Consider the following 18,860-nt stretch of genomic DNA (forward strand, 5'->3'; position numbering starts at 1 on the left):
ATTTACTGAGCTGAGGAGATAGAGGTCAGGATGTCAGGGTTACCAAAGTGCCTGGGATTTGAAGGACAAAGTGTCATAGAGGAAGAAATTTAAAAGAAAGAGTCCAGCCCGGCCAGGCGTAGCTCAACGGTTGAGCGTTGACCTGGGATCCAGGCGATCAGGGTTCGATTCCGGGTCAGGGCACATGCCCGGTTGTGGGCTTGATCAGTGACTCTCTCATCATTGTTTCTGTCTCTCTCTCTCTCCCTCTCCTTTCCTCTCTCTAAAATCAATAAAGATATAAAAAAAAATTAAAAATAAAAAATAAAAGAAAGAGTCCAAAAACTCTGTATACAATTTCCTCTCAAATTTTAGGCTGAATTCTAAGCAAAACATGTGCAGGATGTGACTTCAAGAAAACCAACAGAAAACAGCATCTAAGAAAGTAAGGAGCTGAGAAACGATTTCACAAACAAGACACAAAACACTAACCATACAAGAAAAAGGTGGGTATGTTAGATTGCATTATAAGTGAGAACTTATGCCCTGATTTACAGGTTAGTGAAAACATTTTCTTTTTAGAAGAGTTGTTGCTTTATCATTTACACATGAATCTATGATTCTGTTTTATTTCTATATCTCTAAAACTGACTTCTTACAGGAAACAGAACTATACAATGTGGTATTTGTAAACGGGGTGCCCTTTACCCATTGCTCAGGCTCAGGGTGTCTTGAGCAGATTCAGCTCATCTCTTTTCCTGAAACCACCTCAGATTTTAAATTCTGAAAACGGGATTCCCACTACCATTCCAATGGGTATATATGGCCACATTGGGTAGAGGTGGAGGGCTATTCAAGCAGAAAATCTCAAGCAAAGGTGTCTTGTGATCCAGATTGCATTATGCCTTTTGAATGTACAATGGCCAGGACGTGAAGACTGAAAGCTGACGAAGTGATGTCCTTTGCAGATACTGAAGAGAAGAAAAAGTAGTGGTAAAATACATCTCAACTGAATTGATTCTTAACAAAGAATTTGTTAATACTAAAGTGATAAATTATGAGCATTAAGTGATAATGTAATGATAAAGGGATGCTGACTGACAGTAATGGCTAGTATGTGGCTATTTCTGTTTTTCCATAAGGAAAATATATTGTATTGTTAGCATAAAACTACTCCAGTGGTTAAATGTTTCTGTAATTGCCAGAATAAAACATTCCATTCCATTAAACCTTAATGTTGATTTGTCAAAGTTATCTTTATTATTCTTTAAAAATGACTCCATCTTCCCTAGAATGAAAATAACACCACAAATGATTTTTCCCCTTTCAATTCTTGAATCACAAATATAATTAAGACTTCAAGTCCAGCCATGACATTGTTTTTTAATCAATGTGAATTAAATTTTGTTTTTATTTGTTGATTAACTGAATAACTTCTGCTATGTATATTTATATTATTTTTTTTCAAATAAAGACATCACATTTCCAGGTGATTTTTAAAAAATAGGTTTAATCTTCATTGTTGAAAGTATTACAGATGTCCCATAAGTATCACATGATCTCACTTATATGTGGAATCTAATGAACACAATAAACTGATGAACAAAACAGATCCAGAGACATTGAAACATGCAACAGACAGATGTATCTCAGAGGGAAGGGGGGAGGGCGGGAAGAGATTAATAATCCAGGTAATTTTAAATGAACCCAACTGATTTGAATCAATCAAAATATGTCTTGGTGGACAAAATACTATGGTCATCAAATGAGTTTTTGGGCAATGTAAGGTGGAATTTATGTCTCAAAAATTCCAAAGATATTTAAAACTGCATTAACTTGGTATATGGTTAATGACTATGATTGTCTGGGAAATGTTGATGTTTTGGTTTATTTCATAATTTTTTATGGGAGAGCTGTACATTTATGGTTTTTTTCCTGCTTTTGTATCATAAGTAAATCACTGACTCAATCATAAATGTCATCTGCATATTTATTAAAATTGAAAGGCATAATCTTTAGTTTCCTTATCAATGCTTCAAATACATTTCCTTTGGAACTGAACAATACATACCCATGGTGAAAAGAAAATCTCAGCTTTGGTTTTATAGCTACCTCTATACTCTTAATCAGAGGAGAAAAGGTTCTGATCTCACAACCTATTTATATAGTTTTAAAACTTTCTAAGAAAAATAAAGCTTTCTATAATTAATGCCTAATGGCATAAACACCCCTGCATTAGTGGTTGCCTAGTAACTACATACAGCAGGCTCCTGGGGTTGCTAAAGAGGCTGAATACACAGAAATATTCAGATCCCTTTCCAATTCAGGTGGATGAGGGGCAGCAGTGGGCCAGATTCCTTTATTAAAATTGGTTTTCCATTAAAACATCCTTCTGCACTAAAACGTACTCTTGTAAATGACTTCTGCAGATAAGAGTCCAAGCCAACAAGTAATGGTTTTAAAAACATTTAATAGAGCAGAACCAGCACTGCTTTATTGTTCTGCATTAGTCCCAATTTCTGTTCTTAGAGTGACTAGATTGGATAATAATGTTATTACTGTATTTTAACTCTTCCATAAAATCTTATATTTGGACATCACTTTAGCATTGAGTGACCAAATGCAGTTCCCAGCTAGAGGTGGTATTAAAAGGGGCTGGGGGTTATTATAAAGATATGTTAAGCTTTGGCTTGCTTCCTACCTAGCAGATTTAATTTCCTAATTATGTTTTGCTTCAGCTCAGGTAAAATTAGCTTGCATTCTCTTGGTACAAACCAACTACAATTGGTGGAGGAGGCCTTCCAAACTATAGGTTGTTGACAAGAGTGGCTAACTAAATTAGGATTAAATTTACTGAGTAAAATTCACAAAGAGCTAAGCACATATAGATAACGACAAGTTGACCATGAGGGAATGTAGTTAGGTCATATGAAAGCTCGTTTCTGTCTTGGTTCCAAAAACATGTGATAGATACAGAGCACTCAAACTCATCTGTGATCTTTGTTAGAGTTCCCAATGTTAAGATATGGGGCTTCTTAAACTGGTCACAGTGGTATAGACAGGGATAAGTGCAGTCTGGAACATTTAAATAACTACAGCCTTGTGGATACAGTCAGAAATGATTTGCTACTCCATAATTTTGTCATTTGGCAATACTAAGACATGATAACATATGGTTTGTTCTTTGGAGTTAATGTAAATGTTATTTGACTGAAATAAAGAATTCTCTTATTCCATAAGGTAAACTGTTTTAGGATATGTTTATGTTCCTTTATCTTTTCATATAGGAGGAAGCATCTCATTGAATCATTATGCCTAACTCTCTGGTTTGGAGTTTAATGGGTTTGAGGGTAGGCTGTTGCCCAGTCTGCATTCCTAGCTGCAGCAACCTATTTCATTGGCCTTAAAAGAGAATTTTGAAGAGTGTGGTATGGCTGAGCACAAACACTTCCATTCCAGAGGTCAGAAAATAACTTGTATAAATTTGTCAGGTCATCTACTTCAATATGCTTAAAGGTGAAAAACATGTAACTAGTTTTCTCTGCTTGCAATATATTCGGCATCTCTCCTTCCATTTTAATGCTGAAAGTAATTTACTGATTAAAAGGCATTTTTCATTTTTGTTACAGGGATTTCTTTTCTTTCTGCTATACTTTCATTTCCTCTTCTTTTCCCCTGCCTTTCAGAAATTTTCACTCTAGTCCTGGGATGTCTTTTCATTTTTTTTAAGCTGTTTAATGAAACTTTAAAAGATTCAATTTCTAGAACCATCAAGTCACTACCCTTCCAGATCTATTTGGTTTGACTCTAATAGAGCCCTGTCTTCGTGCAAAGAAAGACTTTCAGAAAGAGTTAATTTGCAATCTCAGCCTCAACAGAGGCTAATATTCAGGAGAGAATTTAAACTAGCAGCAAGTGTCCTCCCTTTAGAGTTAACTCTTAGTGTGCTACTTCTTGCAGTAGGGTGGGACATTCCTTCAATTCTGGCCAATGGGCAGTGGCAGCTTTAAGGTAGAGACAAAACACTTCATCTTCCTTCCAAGGTCCTAGATTTTGGCAGTTAAAAAATGTGCCATCCTGTCATTTCCCCCCACCTGTTTTATTTTCCATTTTACAATAAATAAATACATAAATAAAATTTTAAAAAGAGATGAGGGGGAAGAAACCAACCACTCAGGGACTGATTGATTCCTTTGTGTTGTGATTCTGCTTTAGTTTTATTTGGACTAATAGAAGCTATTTCTTCCTGATAATGATTTTTTAAAAATTGAGCTGCATGTATAATTGGGATTTGCTTCCCCAAAATATTGTCATATTATATTCTTAGTTCTTAACCTCCAAGTGAAATTTATTATTCTTTTTTCCCCCAGAAGTCAGTCAGTTAACTTCTTGGGTAGCAATCAAACCAGTATCAAGTATCAGTATCAAAAAAATTCATTGCCTTGTGATGTGTGAATATACCTTTTGAAAAGAACAAGGAATGCTTTTGGCTCCAACTTTAAATTTTTACTGTCAGTTCAACACCTAAGTGCTTTTCTTTCATCTAATAAGGAATCTAGTTATTCCAATATTGAGCAATTTCAGAGAAAGTGTTGGATAAAACAAAATGGTATAATGAACAGGGATGAAAACAGTGTAAGAGAGGAAGTAGTTATAAAGTCAAAGAAAATTTCTCACTGAGCACCTCTGCTTAGAGGATACCCCTGAGGTGATTTCTAAACCTGTGTCCCTTAACTCCAGGGCTCCAGGTGAAGCTTCCTTTCTGATGTAGACCTCTTCTGGGAGGGAACATTTTACAATTTATTGATCAAACCTTTCAGAGCCTTTGCAGGAAATATCTTGTCTGCCCTGGTTTGTGTCATATTTAGATCCAATTTGGGAAGTGAAGAAATAAAAGTGACCAAACCTTTCAATAGGAGTCTGCCATTTTTAAAACTGAGCTTTGATCTGTAACCCTTGGAACAAACATTCCAGGCATTTATCATCCAGAATTTCAAGTCCAGGAGTTGGTTGTAGTTTGATTTTACTTCTTTGAGACACAGCTTGAATGTCTCCATTTGATTTTGTGCTTTCAACACATTTTTGCGATCTGGTGATTGGGAAGGCCTGTACCATATGGTCTCGATAAGATGATAGATTTTCATATCCTGGGAATTGGCAGGAAAGGGTAGGAACTGAATCAGATGTGAGGAGGAAAAATTGAGAATTTGGGCCTAACTCATTAATCTCATGAAATGTCTTTCAAGACCTATAATTCTCATAAAACCAATTTTTAGAAAAGTTTTTGTTTTTATTTTGGGTGTGTCTTAAAAGTAGAGATCCTTCGTTTATAAGCAATGGCATTCAGCATTTCTTGGTTAGCCCTTCATAAAACACCTCAGACTTGAAGCCAAAGGGGGCCCTGCTTCATGTTTCTTGAAAAAGAGATTGTATAGAAAGGCACGGGCCGAGGGGCCAGGTGCAACGAAATAAAGGGTAGCAGGGCACATTTTGATTTGGGAATTGACGGTTTTTGGAGAATAAGAGGCAGCAGTACAATAAAACAAAGCTAGATAGATATACTAAGAAGGTAAATAACTCCCTGGGCAGTCTTGAAAAAAATAAACAAAAAAACTTTGAAAAGAAGAGCGCGCCTTATGTGGTTCTTAGCGGTGGGCTATGGGGCTGAAATGAAGAGGTTTCCTTGTCTTACAGAGAATTCGGATCCGGGCCTGATGCTTCCTCCGGCCTGTCCGGGTACCTGGGTCTCGGTGCGGACGGCGCCGGGCGAATCACCTCTTGGCTTTCTTTCCTTCTGCGCGCCCGGGGGCTGTGATTCCGCCTCTGCACGCAGGGCCAGAGCGGGGCCTCGGGCGCGAGCCCGTTTCTTGGACCTTCAAGGACCAGCCGGCTGCCTGCCAGCAGCCCGACGGCGGCGCGGGAGCCGGCGGCGCGGGCGGCGCTCTGGTGCTCAGCGGGTTAAGGCGGCGGGGGCGGCGGCGAGGGGCGGAGAGAGCGCGGCACCCGCGGCGGCCGGGCTGCGAGAGCCGGCGCCCCGGGACCGCAGCGGGTTAAGCGCCGCCCGCGCCGAGCGGGCTGAACCTGGGGCCGCGGCTCCGAGCTTGCACTTGGATCCACGAAAGCTGGAAGATGGCGACAGACGGCGCGAGCTGCGAGTCCGACTTCTTACGCGCCCCGGAGGATGCGGCGGGGGCCACGGCGGAGGCGACGGTAACCAAGGTCCCGGGGTGGGCGCCGGGAGAGTGTAGACGCGGGTCAGGGTCCCGGTTGGAGCCGGCTTGCTACCCGCGGCTCTCCTTAAGCCCGGGCTCCCCGGGGTGCCCCTGCCTTGGGGTGTCCTCATGGCTGGCAGCCGGATCTGGCGGGGCGAGGCGGCTGCCCGCGCTGGGGATCCCTCCAGCGCCTTCCCAGCCTCGCGGGAAGCAGCCAGGTCCGCCGGGCTCTCGGGACTTGCTACGTGCGTCTTGCGACCCCTTCGCCCACTCGGGCCGCTGGGTCGGCTTTGGCCAGGGGTGAGAGTTGGCGTGTTTCCTGGCAAACTTGACCCCACCATTGTTCTCCGCTCACCTCTCGTGTGGCCGGGGGCGCGTGTCTCGAGGGCGTTTGGCACCTCTCAGCGAACCCCGGAAAGCAGCGAGGGGAGGCGGGTCATCATAAGGAGGTGTGGGGATGCCCATTGTGTGTGTGCTCGCGGGTGAGGCCCCTTGGTAGAGGCCCGGTGGCCAGGTCTGGGCAGCGCTGCGGCCGCGCGCCAGCGCCGGGGTCCTCGCCGTACGCCGCCCCGTCGCTGGCGGCGGCGGTTGGGGGAGGGTCCTCGTTCTGCCCGGGAAGGCGCGGGGAGAGCTGCAGGTTCAGCACCTGGTACCAGCAGTGTTTTCCTTTGGGATCTAGAAACCGAATGAGCTTCCATTCATCGCTGGTCCCCACTTTCACCCCCGGAATGTCCGCGTGCACAGGCTCAGGGGGGGTTTCCAGCCCTACTTTGAGGGAGGGCTGGACCCACATTCCCCAGGAAAACAACGTTCGCGGGATTTGGGAAGGAGCTTCGCAGGCGCCGCCGCAGGCATCTGCAGAGAAAGGCGGCTCTGGGAGCGCCTCCCACCCATGGCGCGGTCCCACCCGCCAGATTCCGGGTGGGATGGAGAGGAGCGTGGACGTCCTCAGTTCTTCTGGTGACCTGAGCATAGTCGGCCCACAGGCAGCAGAGGGCAGGGGCAGTTGTGTACTGAAAGGGCTGCTTTGCCTCCCTGCTCCTAGCTTGGAGGTAAGGCTTTTTGGAGCGGGAGAGGAGAGGTGTGGAGGAAGCTACTTGGACGTGAGAGGAGCTGATCCTGGGAAGGAAAATAGAAACAGAGGGAGGGAGAGGAGGAAAAAAGGAGGAGGGCTGCTGGTTTCCATTTGTGAACCTGGCAAGTTTTGATTTGAAACTTTAAGGAAAATTGAAATTTCATTTTTTTGTTTGAAAAATGCGAACTTTCTTAAGGTTTCAAATGAAATCTGCCTACTTATGAAGCAGTGAGTCAGGCCCTCCTGTGAAGTACAATAAGGGAGCTTGCTATTAATACAAGCCCCTCTGGGAAGCTGAAATGACTGGGTACCTTCATGCCCAAGAGATGGTAAGGGGAGGGAGTAGGAGGAAAAAGAAGTGTGTATGTGTTTCTTGTTTTCCAGGAAGGTTGAATTTGTTTAATAGACTTAGAACAGGCTTCTTTTTACTACCCTCAGTATATTAATCACTTGACAATTAAACCAAACAAAAACATCTGACTTATGGTCTGTAGCTGATCTTGTGGTTTTATTTGGTTATATTGTAAACAGAACCTTGGAAGGCAGGCAGATTTTTGTGTTAACAAGGTCAGTGTTCCCTTTCTGATGCTGAAAATTTCCAGGAGTCTGATTTTCAGACTGTGTATAGGTGGGGATTTGGTAATTTCACTCTGGTTAATGGGAATAGCCATGGGGAATCTGTGAAAGTCAAAGCCCTTTGTTTTTCCCATAGAATTCTTTAGGTTTCTGAAGAGATGCAGTAGGATTCTTAATCTAATAGTCTTTTATTTTTAATAACTTTTGACTTTACAGTAAAATTTTGATGATGCCTTCTATGCCATAAACTGGGCATTTTATTTTTCACTTAACAAGGTATGGTCCTCCCATGTCAGCCACTTGTCCCATAGACTGATTCTTAAAAAAAAAAAATCTAGGTTGAGGAATGGTATTTGTCATTATAACTGTTCCTTATCTAATGATTAAAGATCAAAGACATTTTTTATGAATTTTGGGTTTGTGGCAACTGAGGACTTACTTTTTTTGTTTTGTTTTTAATGAATAACATTTTTTTGCATTTTAGAGATTTATTTCACTTCAAGTTTATTTCAATTTACATACAATGGGTTTTTATATGTGCATTTGACAGTAATAAGCCAATGGAGACTCCAAAGCAGTAGGCTATTTTTGAAAATAAGTGTTTTCACTAAGTTTTGACTATTTAGATTGTTGCTTAGAGACAGGTTTTCAGCTTAATATGATTTTCAGTGGAGTGCTTCAAATTTAGTTTGTGATTCTTGTTCTTAGCTGTTTAAATCCTGAAAGCATCCCAAGTATAAAGCTGTGTAACAGCTACATTATTCAGTAGGATCATGATAATTGTTTTTTTTTTTTTTGCTGTGAACCATGCCGAGAGACCTGGGTTATTTTCAGTGCCTTAGCCAAATGTGATGACTTTTATAGGCTGTCCTCTGAAAATAACTCCTAATGGGTAAGGCAGTATGGAAAACAGAAATCTTTTGCATTTTATTGTCACCAGAGAATTTAAGAGTGAAAGAAAAAGGGGGTTCTCTTTAGGGCTATGTTTAGGAAGCTGAACAACATTCTTAGCTGTCATTCATTCTGGGCTTTTCTGGAGCAGCTACTATGCAAAAAGTAGATATAAATGTTGTCATGGTGATAGTGACAAGAAAAAAATTTCAGCAATGATTTTGTTAAAAATGTACAACAGTGGTGTTAAACAAATACACAGGCAGCACCTTCAAATTTTTGTTTCCAGACACAGTACTGAATGTAAATGCAATGAAAAGAACCTTAGCCAATTTGGCTAAGCTTTCTTTAAGCAAACTCAATTGTAGTAATATGGTAGCTATAGAATTTTGAAAATTTCACAGCATAATTTTTAGTAGAAAATCTAGTTTTAATACATATTACTGAACATTTACTGAGATGGAGGCATCATGAGTAACATTGCTGTCCTAAAGCAGCACATTCCAGTGATAGAAACTGACATAAACCAAGGAATCAAATCAGAGATGATGGTGTCATGAGAGGCACAAATCATTTGCATTAGGAGTTTGGGGAGGAAGAATTATGGAGAGAATTACTTGTTGAAGGATCTGGAAACGTTCCACAGCAGGATGGCATTTGAGCTGGGCCTTGAGATGTAAGGAGGACTTGGACAGGGAGACCACAGGAAGCTGTGTGCAAGTTTGGTTGGGATTTCTTTTAGGATTCCTTGAAAGGTAAACTCCGGCCACATGTGAGGGGCTTTGAAAGGTGATCATGTAAGTTTTAATTTCAGATTCAATTATGTGTTTTAGAAAAAGAGCCTAGAAGTTGAGGAAGTAGACTAAAATACTCCCCCAAGATTAGACTAGAACTGCTTTCAGTGTGATGCTTTTCACTGCATGTTTTTTGTTCTTACATAATAGGTTGTACATTTCTGTTTGCACCTGTTGTTTAGACTTTAATATTGTTTTTGTTTCATTATTATTGTATTTCTCACAGGAGCAGTTTTGTTTAGAGAAAAGCATTTAATTTATCCTCTCTGTGCTTGAATTCATGCCTAACCTAGATTGCAGTTGATTCTATTCTCTTGTATTTCAGGTAACTTTGTGAGGTGAGATGTTTCATAGACTCTGTACTTAGCCATTTACAAATATCTGCTGTTTATCATATGGAGAGCAAGTCTGGCTGGGAGGGAACAGCTTCCTCCTTCAAGAAGAGCTGTGTGGGTTTTGTTTTTAAAAGAAAGCAAAGGTTACTTAGCACAGTGTCAGGAACATGGTAGGTGTATTTATTGAATGAAGAAAATGAACATGCACAGAGAATCTGTGTCATAACAGTTATTGTTGATTGGCTAATTGGACAATTTACTTTATGTGTTACCAGATTGTAATGAAACTATTGGCCTGTGATTTGTAATAATTAACATTATAGGTATCACAGATCTTTTCTTGTTTCAGAAGGATGACCCTGATTCTTTTTTGATTTTCATTTGTATGTGGTCCCTTTCGGGGCTGCTTTTGTCAATAACATTTAATATACTTTAGAGATTTTAGAAAAAAATTAACTTAATATCCAGCACTATTAGTTTTCCATTTATATATTTTTTCTTTTCAAATACTGATTGAGGCTGGGAATGTGGTGGTGGGATGGTAACTGCAATCTTCCCATCCTGAATTCTTCTTGTAATAGAATCAAGGCCCGATCGCCCACAAGGTGTCAAGACAGAAATACAGGGAATTTGGAAACAGGAAAAGGGAATAAAAGAAAAAATTGAGCAATTGCAAATGCCCAGAAATATGGGACTAGAATTCCACTTTGAATGTACCTGGGAAGGATGGAGCAGTGTCTCTCCCTTTCACCCTCACATACTTTGCCACCTAAGCACTAAGCACATCTGAGTATTGCTTTAGAAGACTTTATTTGAATGTACTTAATTGTATTCTCTATTGGAGTTCCTTTGTAAGACTTATATAACATGGAAAAAGAAACTTGTCTTTCGTCTTTGGCAATTATGTAATGAAATGGAGACCTCTTACAAGAGAGATGGTGATTATGACATTGATAGCAAAGGATTTTTAAATGTTTAGTTTAGTTATAAATAACTTATAAAAAATGAGATGTATTAATGCCATCCATGTAGAAATCCTGATTTTAAGGGAAAAATGCTGTCTGGGAATAAAAATAACCAAACAGGTTGAGGATGATTAAAAGGTTATTATTGTAAGTGCAGTGTAGTCAAGGTGACTTTGCTCTGTGGAGTGGATACTTTTTTGTAAATCGTTTGGTTTTGACCTTTTTATATTTCATTGAAAAGGCAATAAGATGATTCCAAAGGCCTGAGGTCTTCCAAAGAAGGGCTTTATAAACTGTAAGAATATCCTTTAGCCATCCATGTCTCAGCCTCTTCATTTGAAAGTCAGCATGCTGACATTTGCCACCTGCAGATAATCTAGATTATCTTCTTCAGTGCATTATAAGCTTCTTAAGGGACTATTATTGGATCTGGATGCCAGCTTGCATGTGGAGATGATCTATGTCTCATATAGGACTGATATAACATTGAGAAACTGAGTTAGGATGGAAATAGACATTTGTTTTATCTGAGCTATGTTCCTTTTAGTCCAAACAGAAAATGGAGATGGAGTTCTGAAAGAAAAAGGGTGGTAGTTGTCCTTAATAATCAGAGGCTGTCATCCCTTTCCAAGCCACCTTTCTGCTTTTCACTCCAGTTTTCTTGTAGTACTTAAAATTAGTTAATCCCTTGCCAGGTTTTCTTCCTGATAATTCTATTTACTTGTTAGTTTTACGTCCTTCCAATATACTAAGTTACTTCTCTTGTACCAAAGACCTCAGGTAGTATGGTTTATTTGAGGCTTATGATCACAGAGAGCTGACCCCAAGTTTTCAGTATGTTGCTTTAAAGGCAACACCAAGTTGCCCTGTTTATATAATTCTGAATGGTTTTTGAAGCAATGAATGGAAATTATTGAATTATCAGTTATTTAGTTGCTTCTATCATTTACATGCTTTGTATTTTTACACTGAGTGAAATAGTAGGCATTTTATACCAAAAGAGAGGGGCATACATGTTAAGTAAAATCATGTAAGGATATAATACTCTTGTTGTCCTGACATGTCTAGAAGAGGTGAGAAAATAGAAAGTTAATACAGATAAGTTTAATGTAATAAAATACACAAGGCAGGACATGATTAATTGCCAAATGAAGTAATGGAACAGACTCTAAGTCTGAATTGAGAGAATGAGAGATTCCTGGAGTCTGGAAAGACATATGAAAGTGGGATTTGACCTACATCCTGAAGATGAATTAGAGGGGAAAGGAGAAGAGTTAGGAAGAATGAAATCAGGAATATGCAAACCCGGTCAGGAGCACACTTTCCTCTGTGTAGAGAGAAATCAGGAGGAATAATCTCAAAGCAAGATGTAGCTTCAGAGATTTGAAATAGTTTTAGACTGTGAATACATGTACTTCATGAAAATCTTTATAATTGTCTAAATTCATGTTTTATTAATATTGTAAATGTTCTCTATACCTGGAAAGTTGGATTTAATTTTTTAATGTTTATGATGCAGTTTTCAAATCTCAGGATGAGTTTTCTTGCTTTTCCCTCCTTTACAGCCTTTCTTATTCATCCCCAAAGCATAAATTTTGGGTACACAGAAAGTTCTAAATGCATTATTACTTATTAATATGCACTGTTAAACTGGGAAGGAAATACATTTCTGTAACTCCTGAGCAAAGAGGCAAAATCAGTTTTCTTCAGATATTTTTGAAAGGTTTGAGGGAATGACCTAAATTTCCTCAGTCCAGTAATCCAGTTACCCTGCTGGTATGTGAAGTCAGGACATTTAGGGGCTGGAAGAGATTTAGAGATCACTTAGTACATTCTCATTTTATTGCTAACAGACCTGAGATCCAAAGAGAAAGTAACATTTTTCAGGTCCACCTGCCTCTCAGGGTCCATCTCCCTGCCATGTGGTACATTCATTGATGAGAAGTAGGCACAACTCACTAAATTTGAAACTGGAGGAGGTGCTCTTGGTGTTTCTGGAAAGAGCCAGAAGACGTGTCTGGCTTTGTGTTTGGTTACTAGATTTTCACCATAACTGATATGTTTGGGCAAAGACCTGAGGAACACTTCTGCAGCTGCAGCTCATAATATTTTCTAAAGGCTTTTTGGCAACCATCAATGCGCTGACTCCATTAATTCTTAAGGAATATGGGTAAAGGTCTTCTGGCCCGATTTGGCTGTGACTATCGAATTGCATACATAAACCCAACATTTTTAAATTTGGCAGCGGAGTGGGGAGTAGTCATGGAGGAAACTTGATATTGGTCTCTGTTCAGTTTTGACACTTTATGATGACAATTCAGCCAGGTTCTATTTTGTCTTTTCTTTCTCTCTCCCTATGTGAGAAACTAGAGAAGAATGTCCTCCCACACCCACCTGAAGTAATTCAGAGCTGTTGAAAACTGCTGTGTCGAACAGTAAGGGTTTAGTATTGTGTCTCTACTTTTATATATAATTTGTTTATGTCCCAAAGAAGGCTTTCTCTCTATATGATGACTAGACTGTCAATTAATTTAAGCTTCCCATGCCAGATTTTTAGAATTCAGTGTTAAGAAGTGCTTTTCTTGGCAAACATCAAACATGATAGGCAGAGGAGTGGCCTGCAGAGTTGAAATCTAGCAGGGTTTTTTGTTTGTTTGTTTGTTTTGGTTTTTAGTGCTGTGCCATCACTGAAATGTGTAATCTGGAATATCCTTTGTTAATCAGGACAAGCAAGTGCAGTAATAATAAAGCTTAGTCTTTGAACATACCTGTCGTTTTTAAAGAGGGAGAGGTATCATGTTTTCATGGGTGCCCTGATGCAGATCCTAATTTTTTAGGATCTGGCATTTGGATCTATCTCGTCTTGTATCTTGCTTTTGCAAATTAGGTTATCAAGTTAGTTTTTTTAATATAAAATTTATCAAAAAAGAGGATGGGAAGAAACTTTCAGAGGTGATGAATTTGTTTATGGCATATATTATGGTGATGGTGTCATGGTTGTATCCTTATCTCCAAACTCATCAAGTTGTATACATTAAACCTGTGAAGTATTTTGTATGTCATTCATACCTCAATAAGGTGGTTTAAAAATATTATAAGATTTAGAACAATTATTTTGCTCATAAACCAAGAAAACTTAATTACTTTTTCTATATCTAAGTAGTTTTGTGCCGTATGTGTGTCAGATCAGATAAATTCCACTTCTTATGAAACAATAATAATGTTTTATATTGGGATTTTTGCTTTTGGGCATTATTTTTCAAAAAATATCAAAATGTTGATTATTTTTAAAGATATATCTTTATTGATTTCAGAGAGAGAAAGGGAGAGGGAAAGAGAGAAAGAAACATCAATGATGAGAGAGTCATTGATCGGCTGCCTCCTGTATCCCCCCCGCTGGGCATGTGCCCCAACCGAGAATTGAACTGTGATCTCCTGGATCATAGGTTGATGCTCAACTGCTGAGTGACTCCAGCCAGGCCCCAAATGCTTTCAATTTATTTGTAAAATACTCAGATTCTTGCGACCTGAAATATGTATTCATATGCTTTCTTTTACTCTGTTTTGACAGAATAGGAGTTTCTCCTCCCTACATAAAGCACCTGCCTTTATTAATAACAATCACCCCACCTTTATTTAGCACTTACTTATGTTTTTGTTTAATCCTCACAGGAACTTTACAGGGTAGATGTTAGGTTTTCTATTATAAAGATAAGAAAACAGAGACTAGGATTAGTTGCTGAATGGTTCTCCAAGCATAGTCCTTGGACCAGCAGCAGCAGCAACAGGAGCTTGTTAGAAAGGCAAATTCAGGTTCCCACCTCAGACATAACAGCCAGAAACTCCAGGGGTGGAGCACAAGCAGTCTGTTAACAACGTCTCCAGGTGATTTTTCCCTGTTTCTGAATTTGAGAACTATTGGCTTGTAAGACCTATGCGACACCACTATGTAGCGGAAGCCAAATTTGAGTCCTACTGTATTGAATGTTACTATTCACAAGGAAATCTCTAAGTTAATCTTCAAAGCCTCCCAGAACTACCCATGCTTTAGGCTTTCTACAGCTTTTTCTTTTCTTTTTTTTTTTTTTTTATCCTTAGCCCCAGCCTTTCCAAACAACTGCTCTGTCTAATGCATGCAAAAGGAAACCATTTTAAGAGGAAAATCCTAAAATCTTCCTTTGAAGAACCAGCTACTTCTGGTCTCTTTCCCCTTAAACTATTATAACCTTCCAGAAGATTCCTTTGAAATTGAGAAGTGACTAGTTTCTGGTCATGCTTGTTTGAAAGCCCCTTGAATCATATATGGGCTTTTCATGTTTACTTCTGTGTCAAAGGGATAGTGTAGGGTCAGGCACATAGGTGCTAAGGTGATTCTTATTAGCTGATTGATAGAATGGCAGTATTTTTCATCTCTAGAATGTTTGCACTGTGCTGGTAAAGTGTATAGACAAGTCAAGCACTTAGTTGTAGTTCTGCCATTTCCTGGTTGCATGATCTCAGCACATTATCCAACTTCTCTGAATTGTGGTTTTCTTAACTGACACACAGACAGGATGATATCTTACCGATTAGATTTGGTTCTTTGAGAATGCTTTGGAAACCATGCACATGTGGAGATATTCTGGAATGTCCTGAAGTATGGCTTCTGAGATTGGGTATCCTGAGACATTTGGGGATGAACATGTGTTCCTTCCCTCTGATGGTGACTGGGATTATCAAATGAGTCTGTCCACAGAAGGGCTGAGCAGAACATGTGTTATGGAGGGAGCTTAGGCTGTGGAAAACTCACCCAGCCGGAGCTGTGAACTTTCCTCTCTGTTTCATCTGGAACATGACTGTCTGAAGACCAGCTCATAAAACTTGCTGTGAGGATAACGGGCAGAGTTGGAGACAAAAGAATTGGGAATCAGTGATAGATCAATGGGATTTAAAGCAGTGACATTTGATGCAGTCATCAGAGAAGGAACGCAGAGAGGACAGCAGAGCTGGAAGAGTGATGGGTGAGGATTATGATGCACAGGGTCCTGGTGCTAGTGTCTCGTGGTGTAGCTGGGTCTCTGGAAGGCTCATTTATTCCAGCCTCGGCCTGGAATGGCAAGAAGATACAGAGGTATTGTATCAGAAAGCATTTGATAACCATATAGCAGGGATTCCAGACTCACCTGACTGTAGGCCTAGGTAACGAAATGTGGGTGGTGGGTCAAGTCTCACAAAAGTGCATATTGCCTGCTGCGCACGCGCGCGCGCGCGCGTGTGTGTGTGTGTGTGTGTGTGTGTCTCAAAGTAAAGGGCATGTTCCTTCTAAAGGAGCTGCTGCTACTTGGCTCCGCAGATTATTACCCTGTGGGAATGTGAATCTGGGGTGACCCAGTCATCTAAAATTTGAAGAGAAGCCAAAGATCTAGATTTTTTGGTAACATCTTCAGGATTTTTTTTGTTTGTTAATCCTCACCCAAGGATATTTCCTCCATTGATTTTTAGAGAAAGTGGAAGGGGGGTGGAGAGAGACAGAGAGAGAAACATCGATGTGGAGACACATATTGATTGGTTGCCTCTGGCATGCCCCCCAACTGGGGCCAGAGATCAAACCTGCAACCCAGGTGCATGCCCTTGACCAGAAATTGAACCCCTGACCCTTTGGTGCTCTAACCACTGAGTCACACCAGCCAAAGCCTTCAGGATTTTTTAACGTTGGCTGAATAAAAAAATAAAACACTTTGTGGCCCAACTAACACACATCTGTGGGCCAGATTTGGCTGTAGGCTGCCAGCTGGTGGCCTCCACTGCAGTGTTCTATAAACATGACCTGTTATTATTGAATGTTCTGGAATTTATGGTAACTTTCCAGGAGCCTTTACATTAGGGCCCTTCTAGGAATATATTTTGTACTTTCTTGGCTACCCTTGCAATGTCTCCCCAACATACTCTGGGCCTGTTTTGATACAAACTCCAGGGATTTTCAATTTGTGCTGCAATTTGAAGACATTCTGAATCTAGATGTGCAGGCAGGCTGGGAAAATAGGTCTCCCTAATGGAGAGATTTATGATGTTGGTGTTATGGTTTTTACCTCTCCTTTTGGAAGGTCAGGACATAGATTGTCTGCTGCCAAACAGGGCCCCAGTGCTTCTTGAATTTACTGAGCCACTGGGATAAAGATGATCTATTGCATACCTGCCCCATGTGTATGTCTGTATGTCTGTGTGTGGGGGGTGCAGGGGTAGCAAAGTAAAGAGCATGTTCCTTCTAAAGGGGTTGCATACACGGACATGTGTTGTTCCTAGAAGTAATTTTTTTAATTGCTTTTTAAAAATTTGTGTTACAGAAAAAAGAGTTTGATGTGGACACCCTCAGTAAATCAGAACTTCGTATGCTCCTCAGCGTGATGGAAGGGGAGCTTGAGGCCAGAGACCTCGTCATTGAGGCCCTACGGGTAAGAAATTTCCAGAGCTGAGTCTCATTGCCATGTAATTTTCTTTTTCAGAGGGCCATTGGTGAAGCTTCTTTTTCTTAATTTTTCAGTCATGTAGATTTGAAATGTTTCATTGTGTTAAAATATGCCCCTCACCCCAGACATTAACCCATAATCTTTGTAAACCCACAAACTAAAGTTATGGGAAACTTGAGAATTAAGTGCTTTTGGTTCCCCAGTCCTTTTATGTTTCATGTGTTTATTTGGTTAGAGACATACGTTTTCAGAAAATTGGTAATTTGGTATCCTACATGTATTATGAGGTCAGTAAAGAAAAATTAAGAGAATCATTTATAAAAGATATTGCTGATAATAGAGTTTTTTCCTTCCTCTATAAATTATTTCTTATTTTCAGAAACTCAGAAGAGTTAAAAACTAAAAGTTTATATATCTTCAAATAGTTTTATTTTTCATCTGATCTTATAGTAATTTTGAAATTTTTAAATAACTTGTGAAGCATTATCTTCTAATATATTACTTAAATACCTCAATACAGTTTGTTGTCTTTTATTAAGTAATGTTGTACTTAGTACTTTGTATGTAATCAGCTATTTCTTGGCTCTGGGACATTTTGCCATGACAGATACATTTATTATACATGAAGTATGGATATCTTTTTTCACCAGGGAGTATTTCCTCAAACTTTGTGTTAAGGAATTAATTTTAACATGTAAAAATCTGTGGAATATAAAAAAATTGTTGCCTCCAATGGGTATTAATATGGTGGGAGGAAGAGGTAATAATGGTGGGTAGTCACACATAATGGAGAGGGTGGATGTGCTGAGAATCCAGTTGTGTGGGGATGGGGTGATATAGTTCCTGAAATTATGACTTCAGTACATTTTCACAAACTGAAAATTAATACAGTAAGGATATTGATTATTCCTCAGTCTGATGACAGAGAATGATTGCTCAGAAAAATGGGAGAATAGTTATATCATCTGCAAGCTGGTACTTCAGTTGAAGGTGTTGATTTTTGAATGACAAGCTTTGCTAAGCAGACTTCTGTAATTGGTTATGAGAAGTTTTCATCCTACTCCACATATGGAGCATTTGCATTGCTTGCCAATTTGTACTTTCTTGATTGAACTTTGTGGGAGAAATGCTAAGACAGTGTATCACTAAAATGTGTGACCCCCTCAGTCCAAGGAGAGAACAGGGCACCATCACCTGTGGGGCCAATTGTATAATCTCTTGAGACCAAACCAATGTGAAGGCTCCAGTTCAACCTTAGGTATTTTATTTATTTATTTACCTTTATTGTTGAAACTATTACAGGTGTCCCATTTTCTCCCTCCAATTGACCCCCTCCACCTTGCTCCCACCCCCTCCTCAGGTCTTCATCCCATTATTGACTGTGTCCTTGGGTTATGCATATATGCATATAACTTCTTTGGTTAATCTCTTCTCACTCTCCACCTCCCTTCCCTCTTTCCTCTGAAACATGATTGTCTGTTACATGCATCAATGTCTCTGGACCCGTTTAGTTCATCAGATTCTTTTGTTCATTAGCTTCTTCTAAAAGACCCTTCAACATTTCCTCGTCTGGTGGTGATGAACTCC

At 39.9% G+C, this 18,860-nt stretch overlaps 1 protein-coding gene across 1 annotated transcript in view; it reads left to right on the top strand.

Annotated features, from left to right (window-relative positions):
• The first annotated feature begins 6,093 nt into the window (after positions 1 to 6,093).
• CTTNBP2 (cortactin binding protein 2) overlaps positions 6,094 to 18,860 on the top strand; it is a 152,950-nt gene continuing 140,183 nt past the window's right edge. The window contains exons 1-2 of the mRNA XM_087821053.1: positions 6,094 to 6,189; positions 17,151 to 17,258. Coding sequence (XP_087677179.1) covers positions 6,109 to 6,189; positions 17,151 to 17,258 — 189 coding nt within the window. The 5' untranslated portion in view covers positions 6,094 to 6,108. The remainder of the gene's footprint in view (positions 6,190 to 17,150; positions 17,259 to 18,860) is intronic.

Source organism: Miniopterus natalensis, chromosome 10, assembly GCF_054644295.1.
Source record: "Miniopterus natalensis isolate mMinNat1 chromosome 10, mMinNat1.hap1, whole genome shotgun sequence".
Lineage (NCBI taxonomy): Eukaryota > Metazoa > Chordata > Mammalia > Chiroptera > Miniopteridae > Miniopterus > Miniopterus natalensis.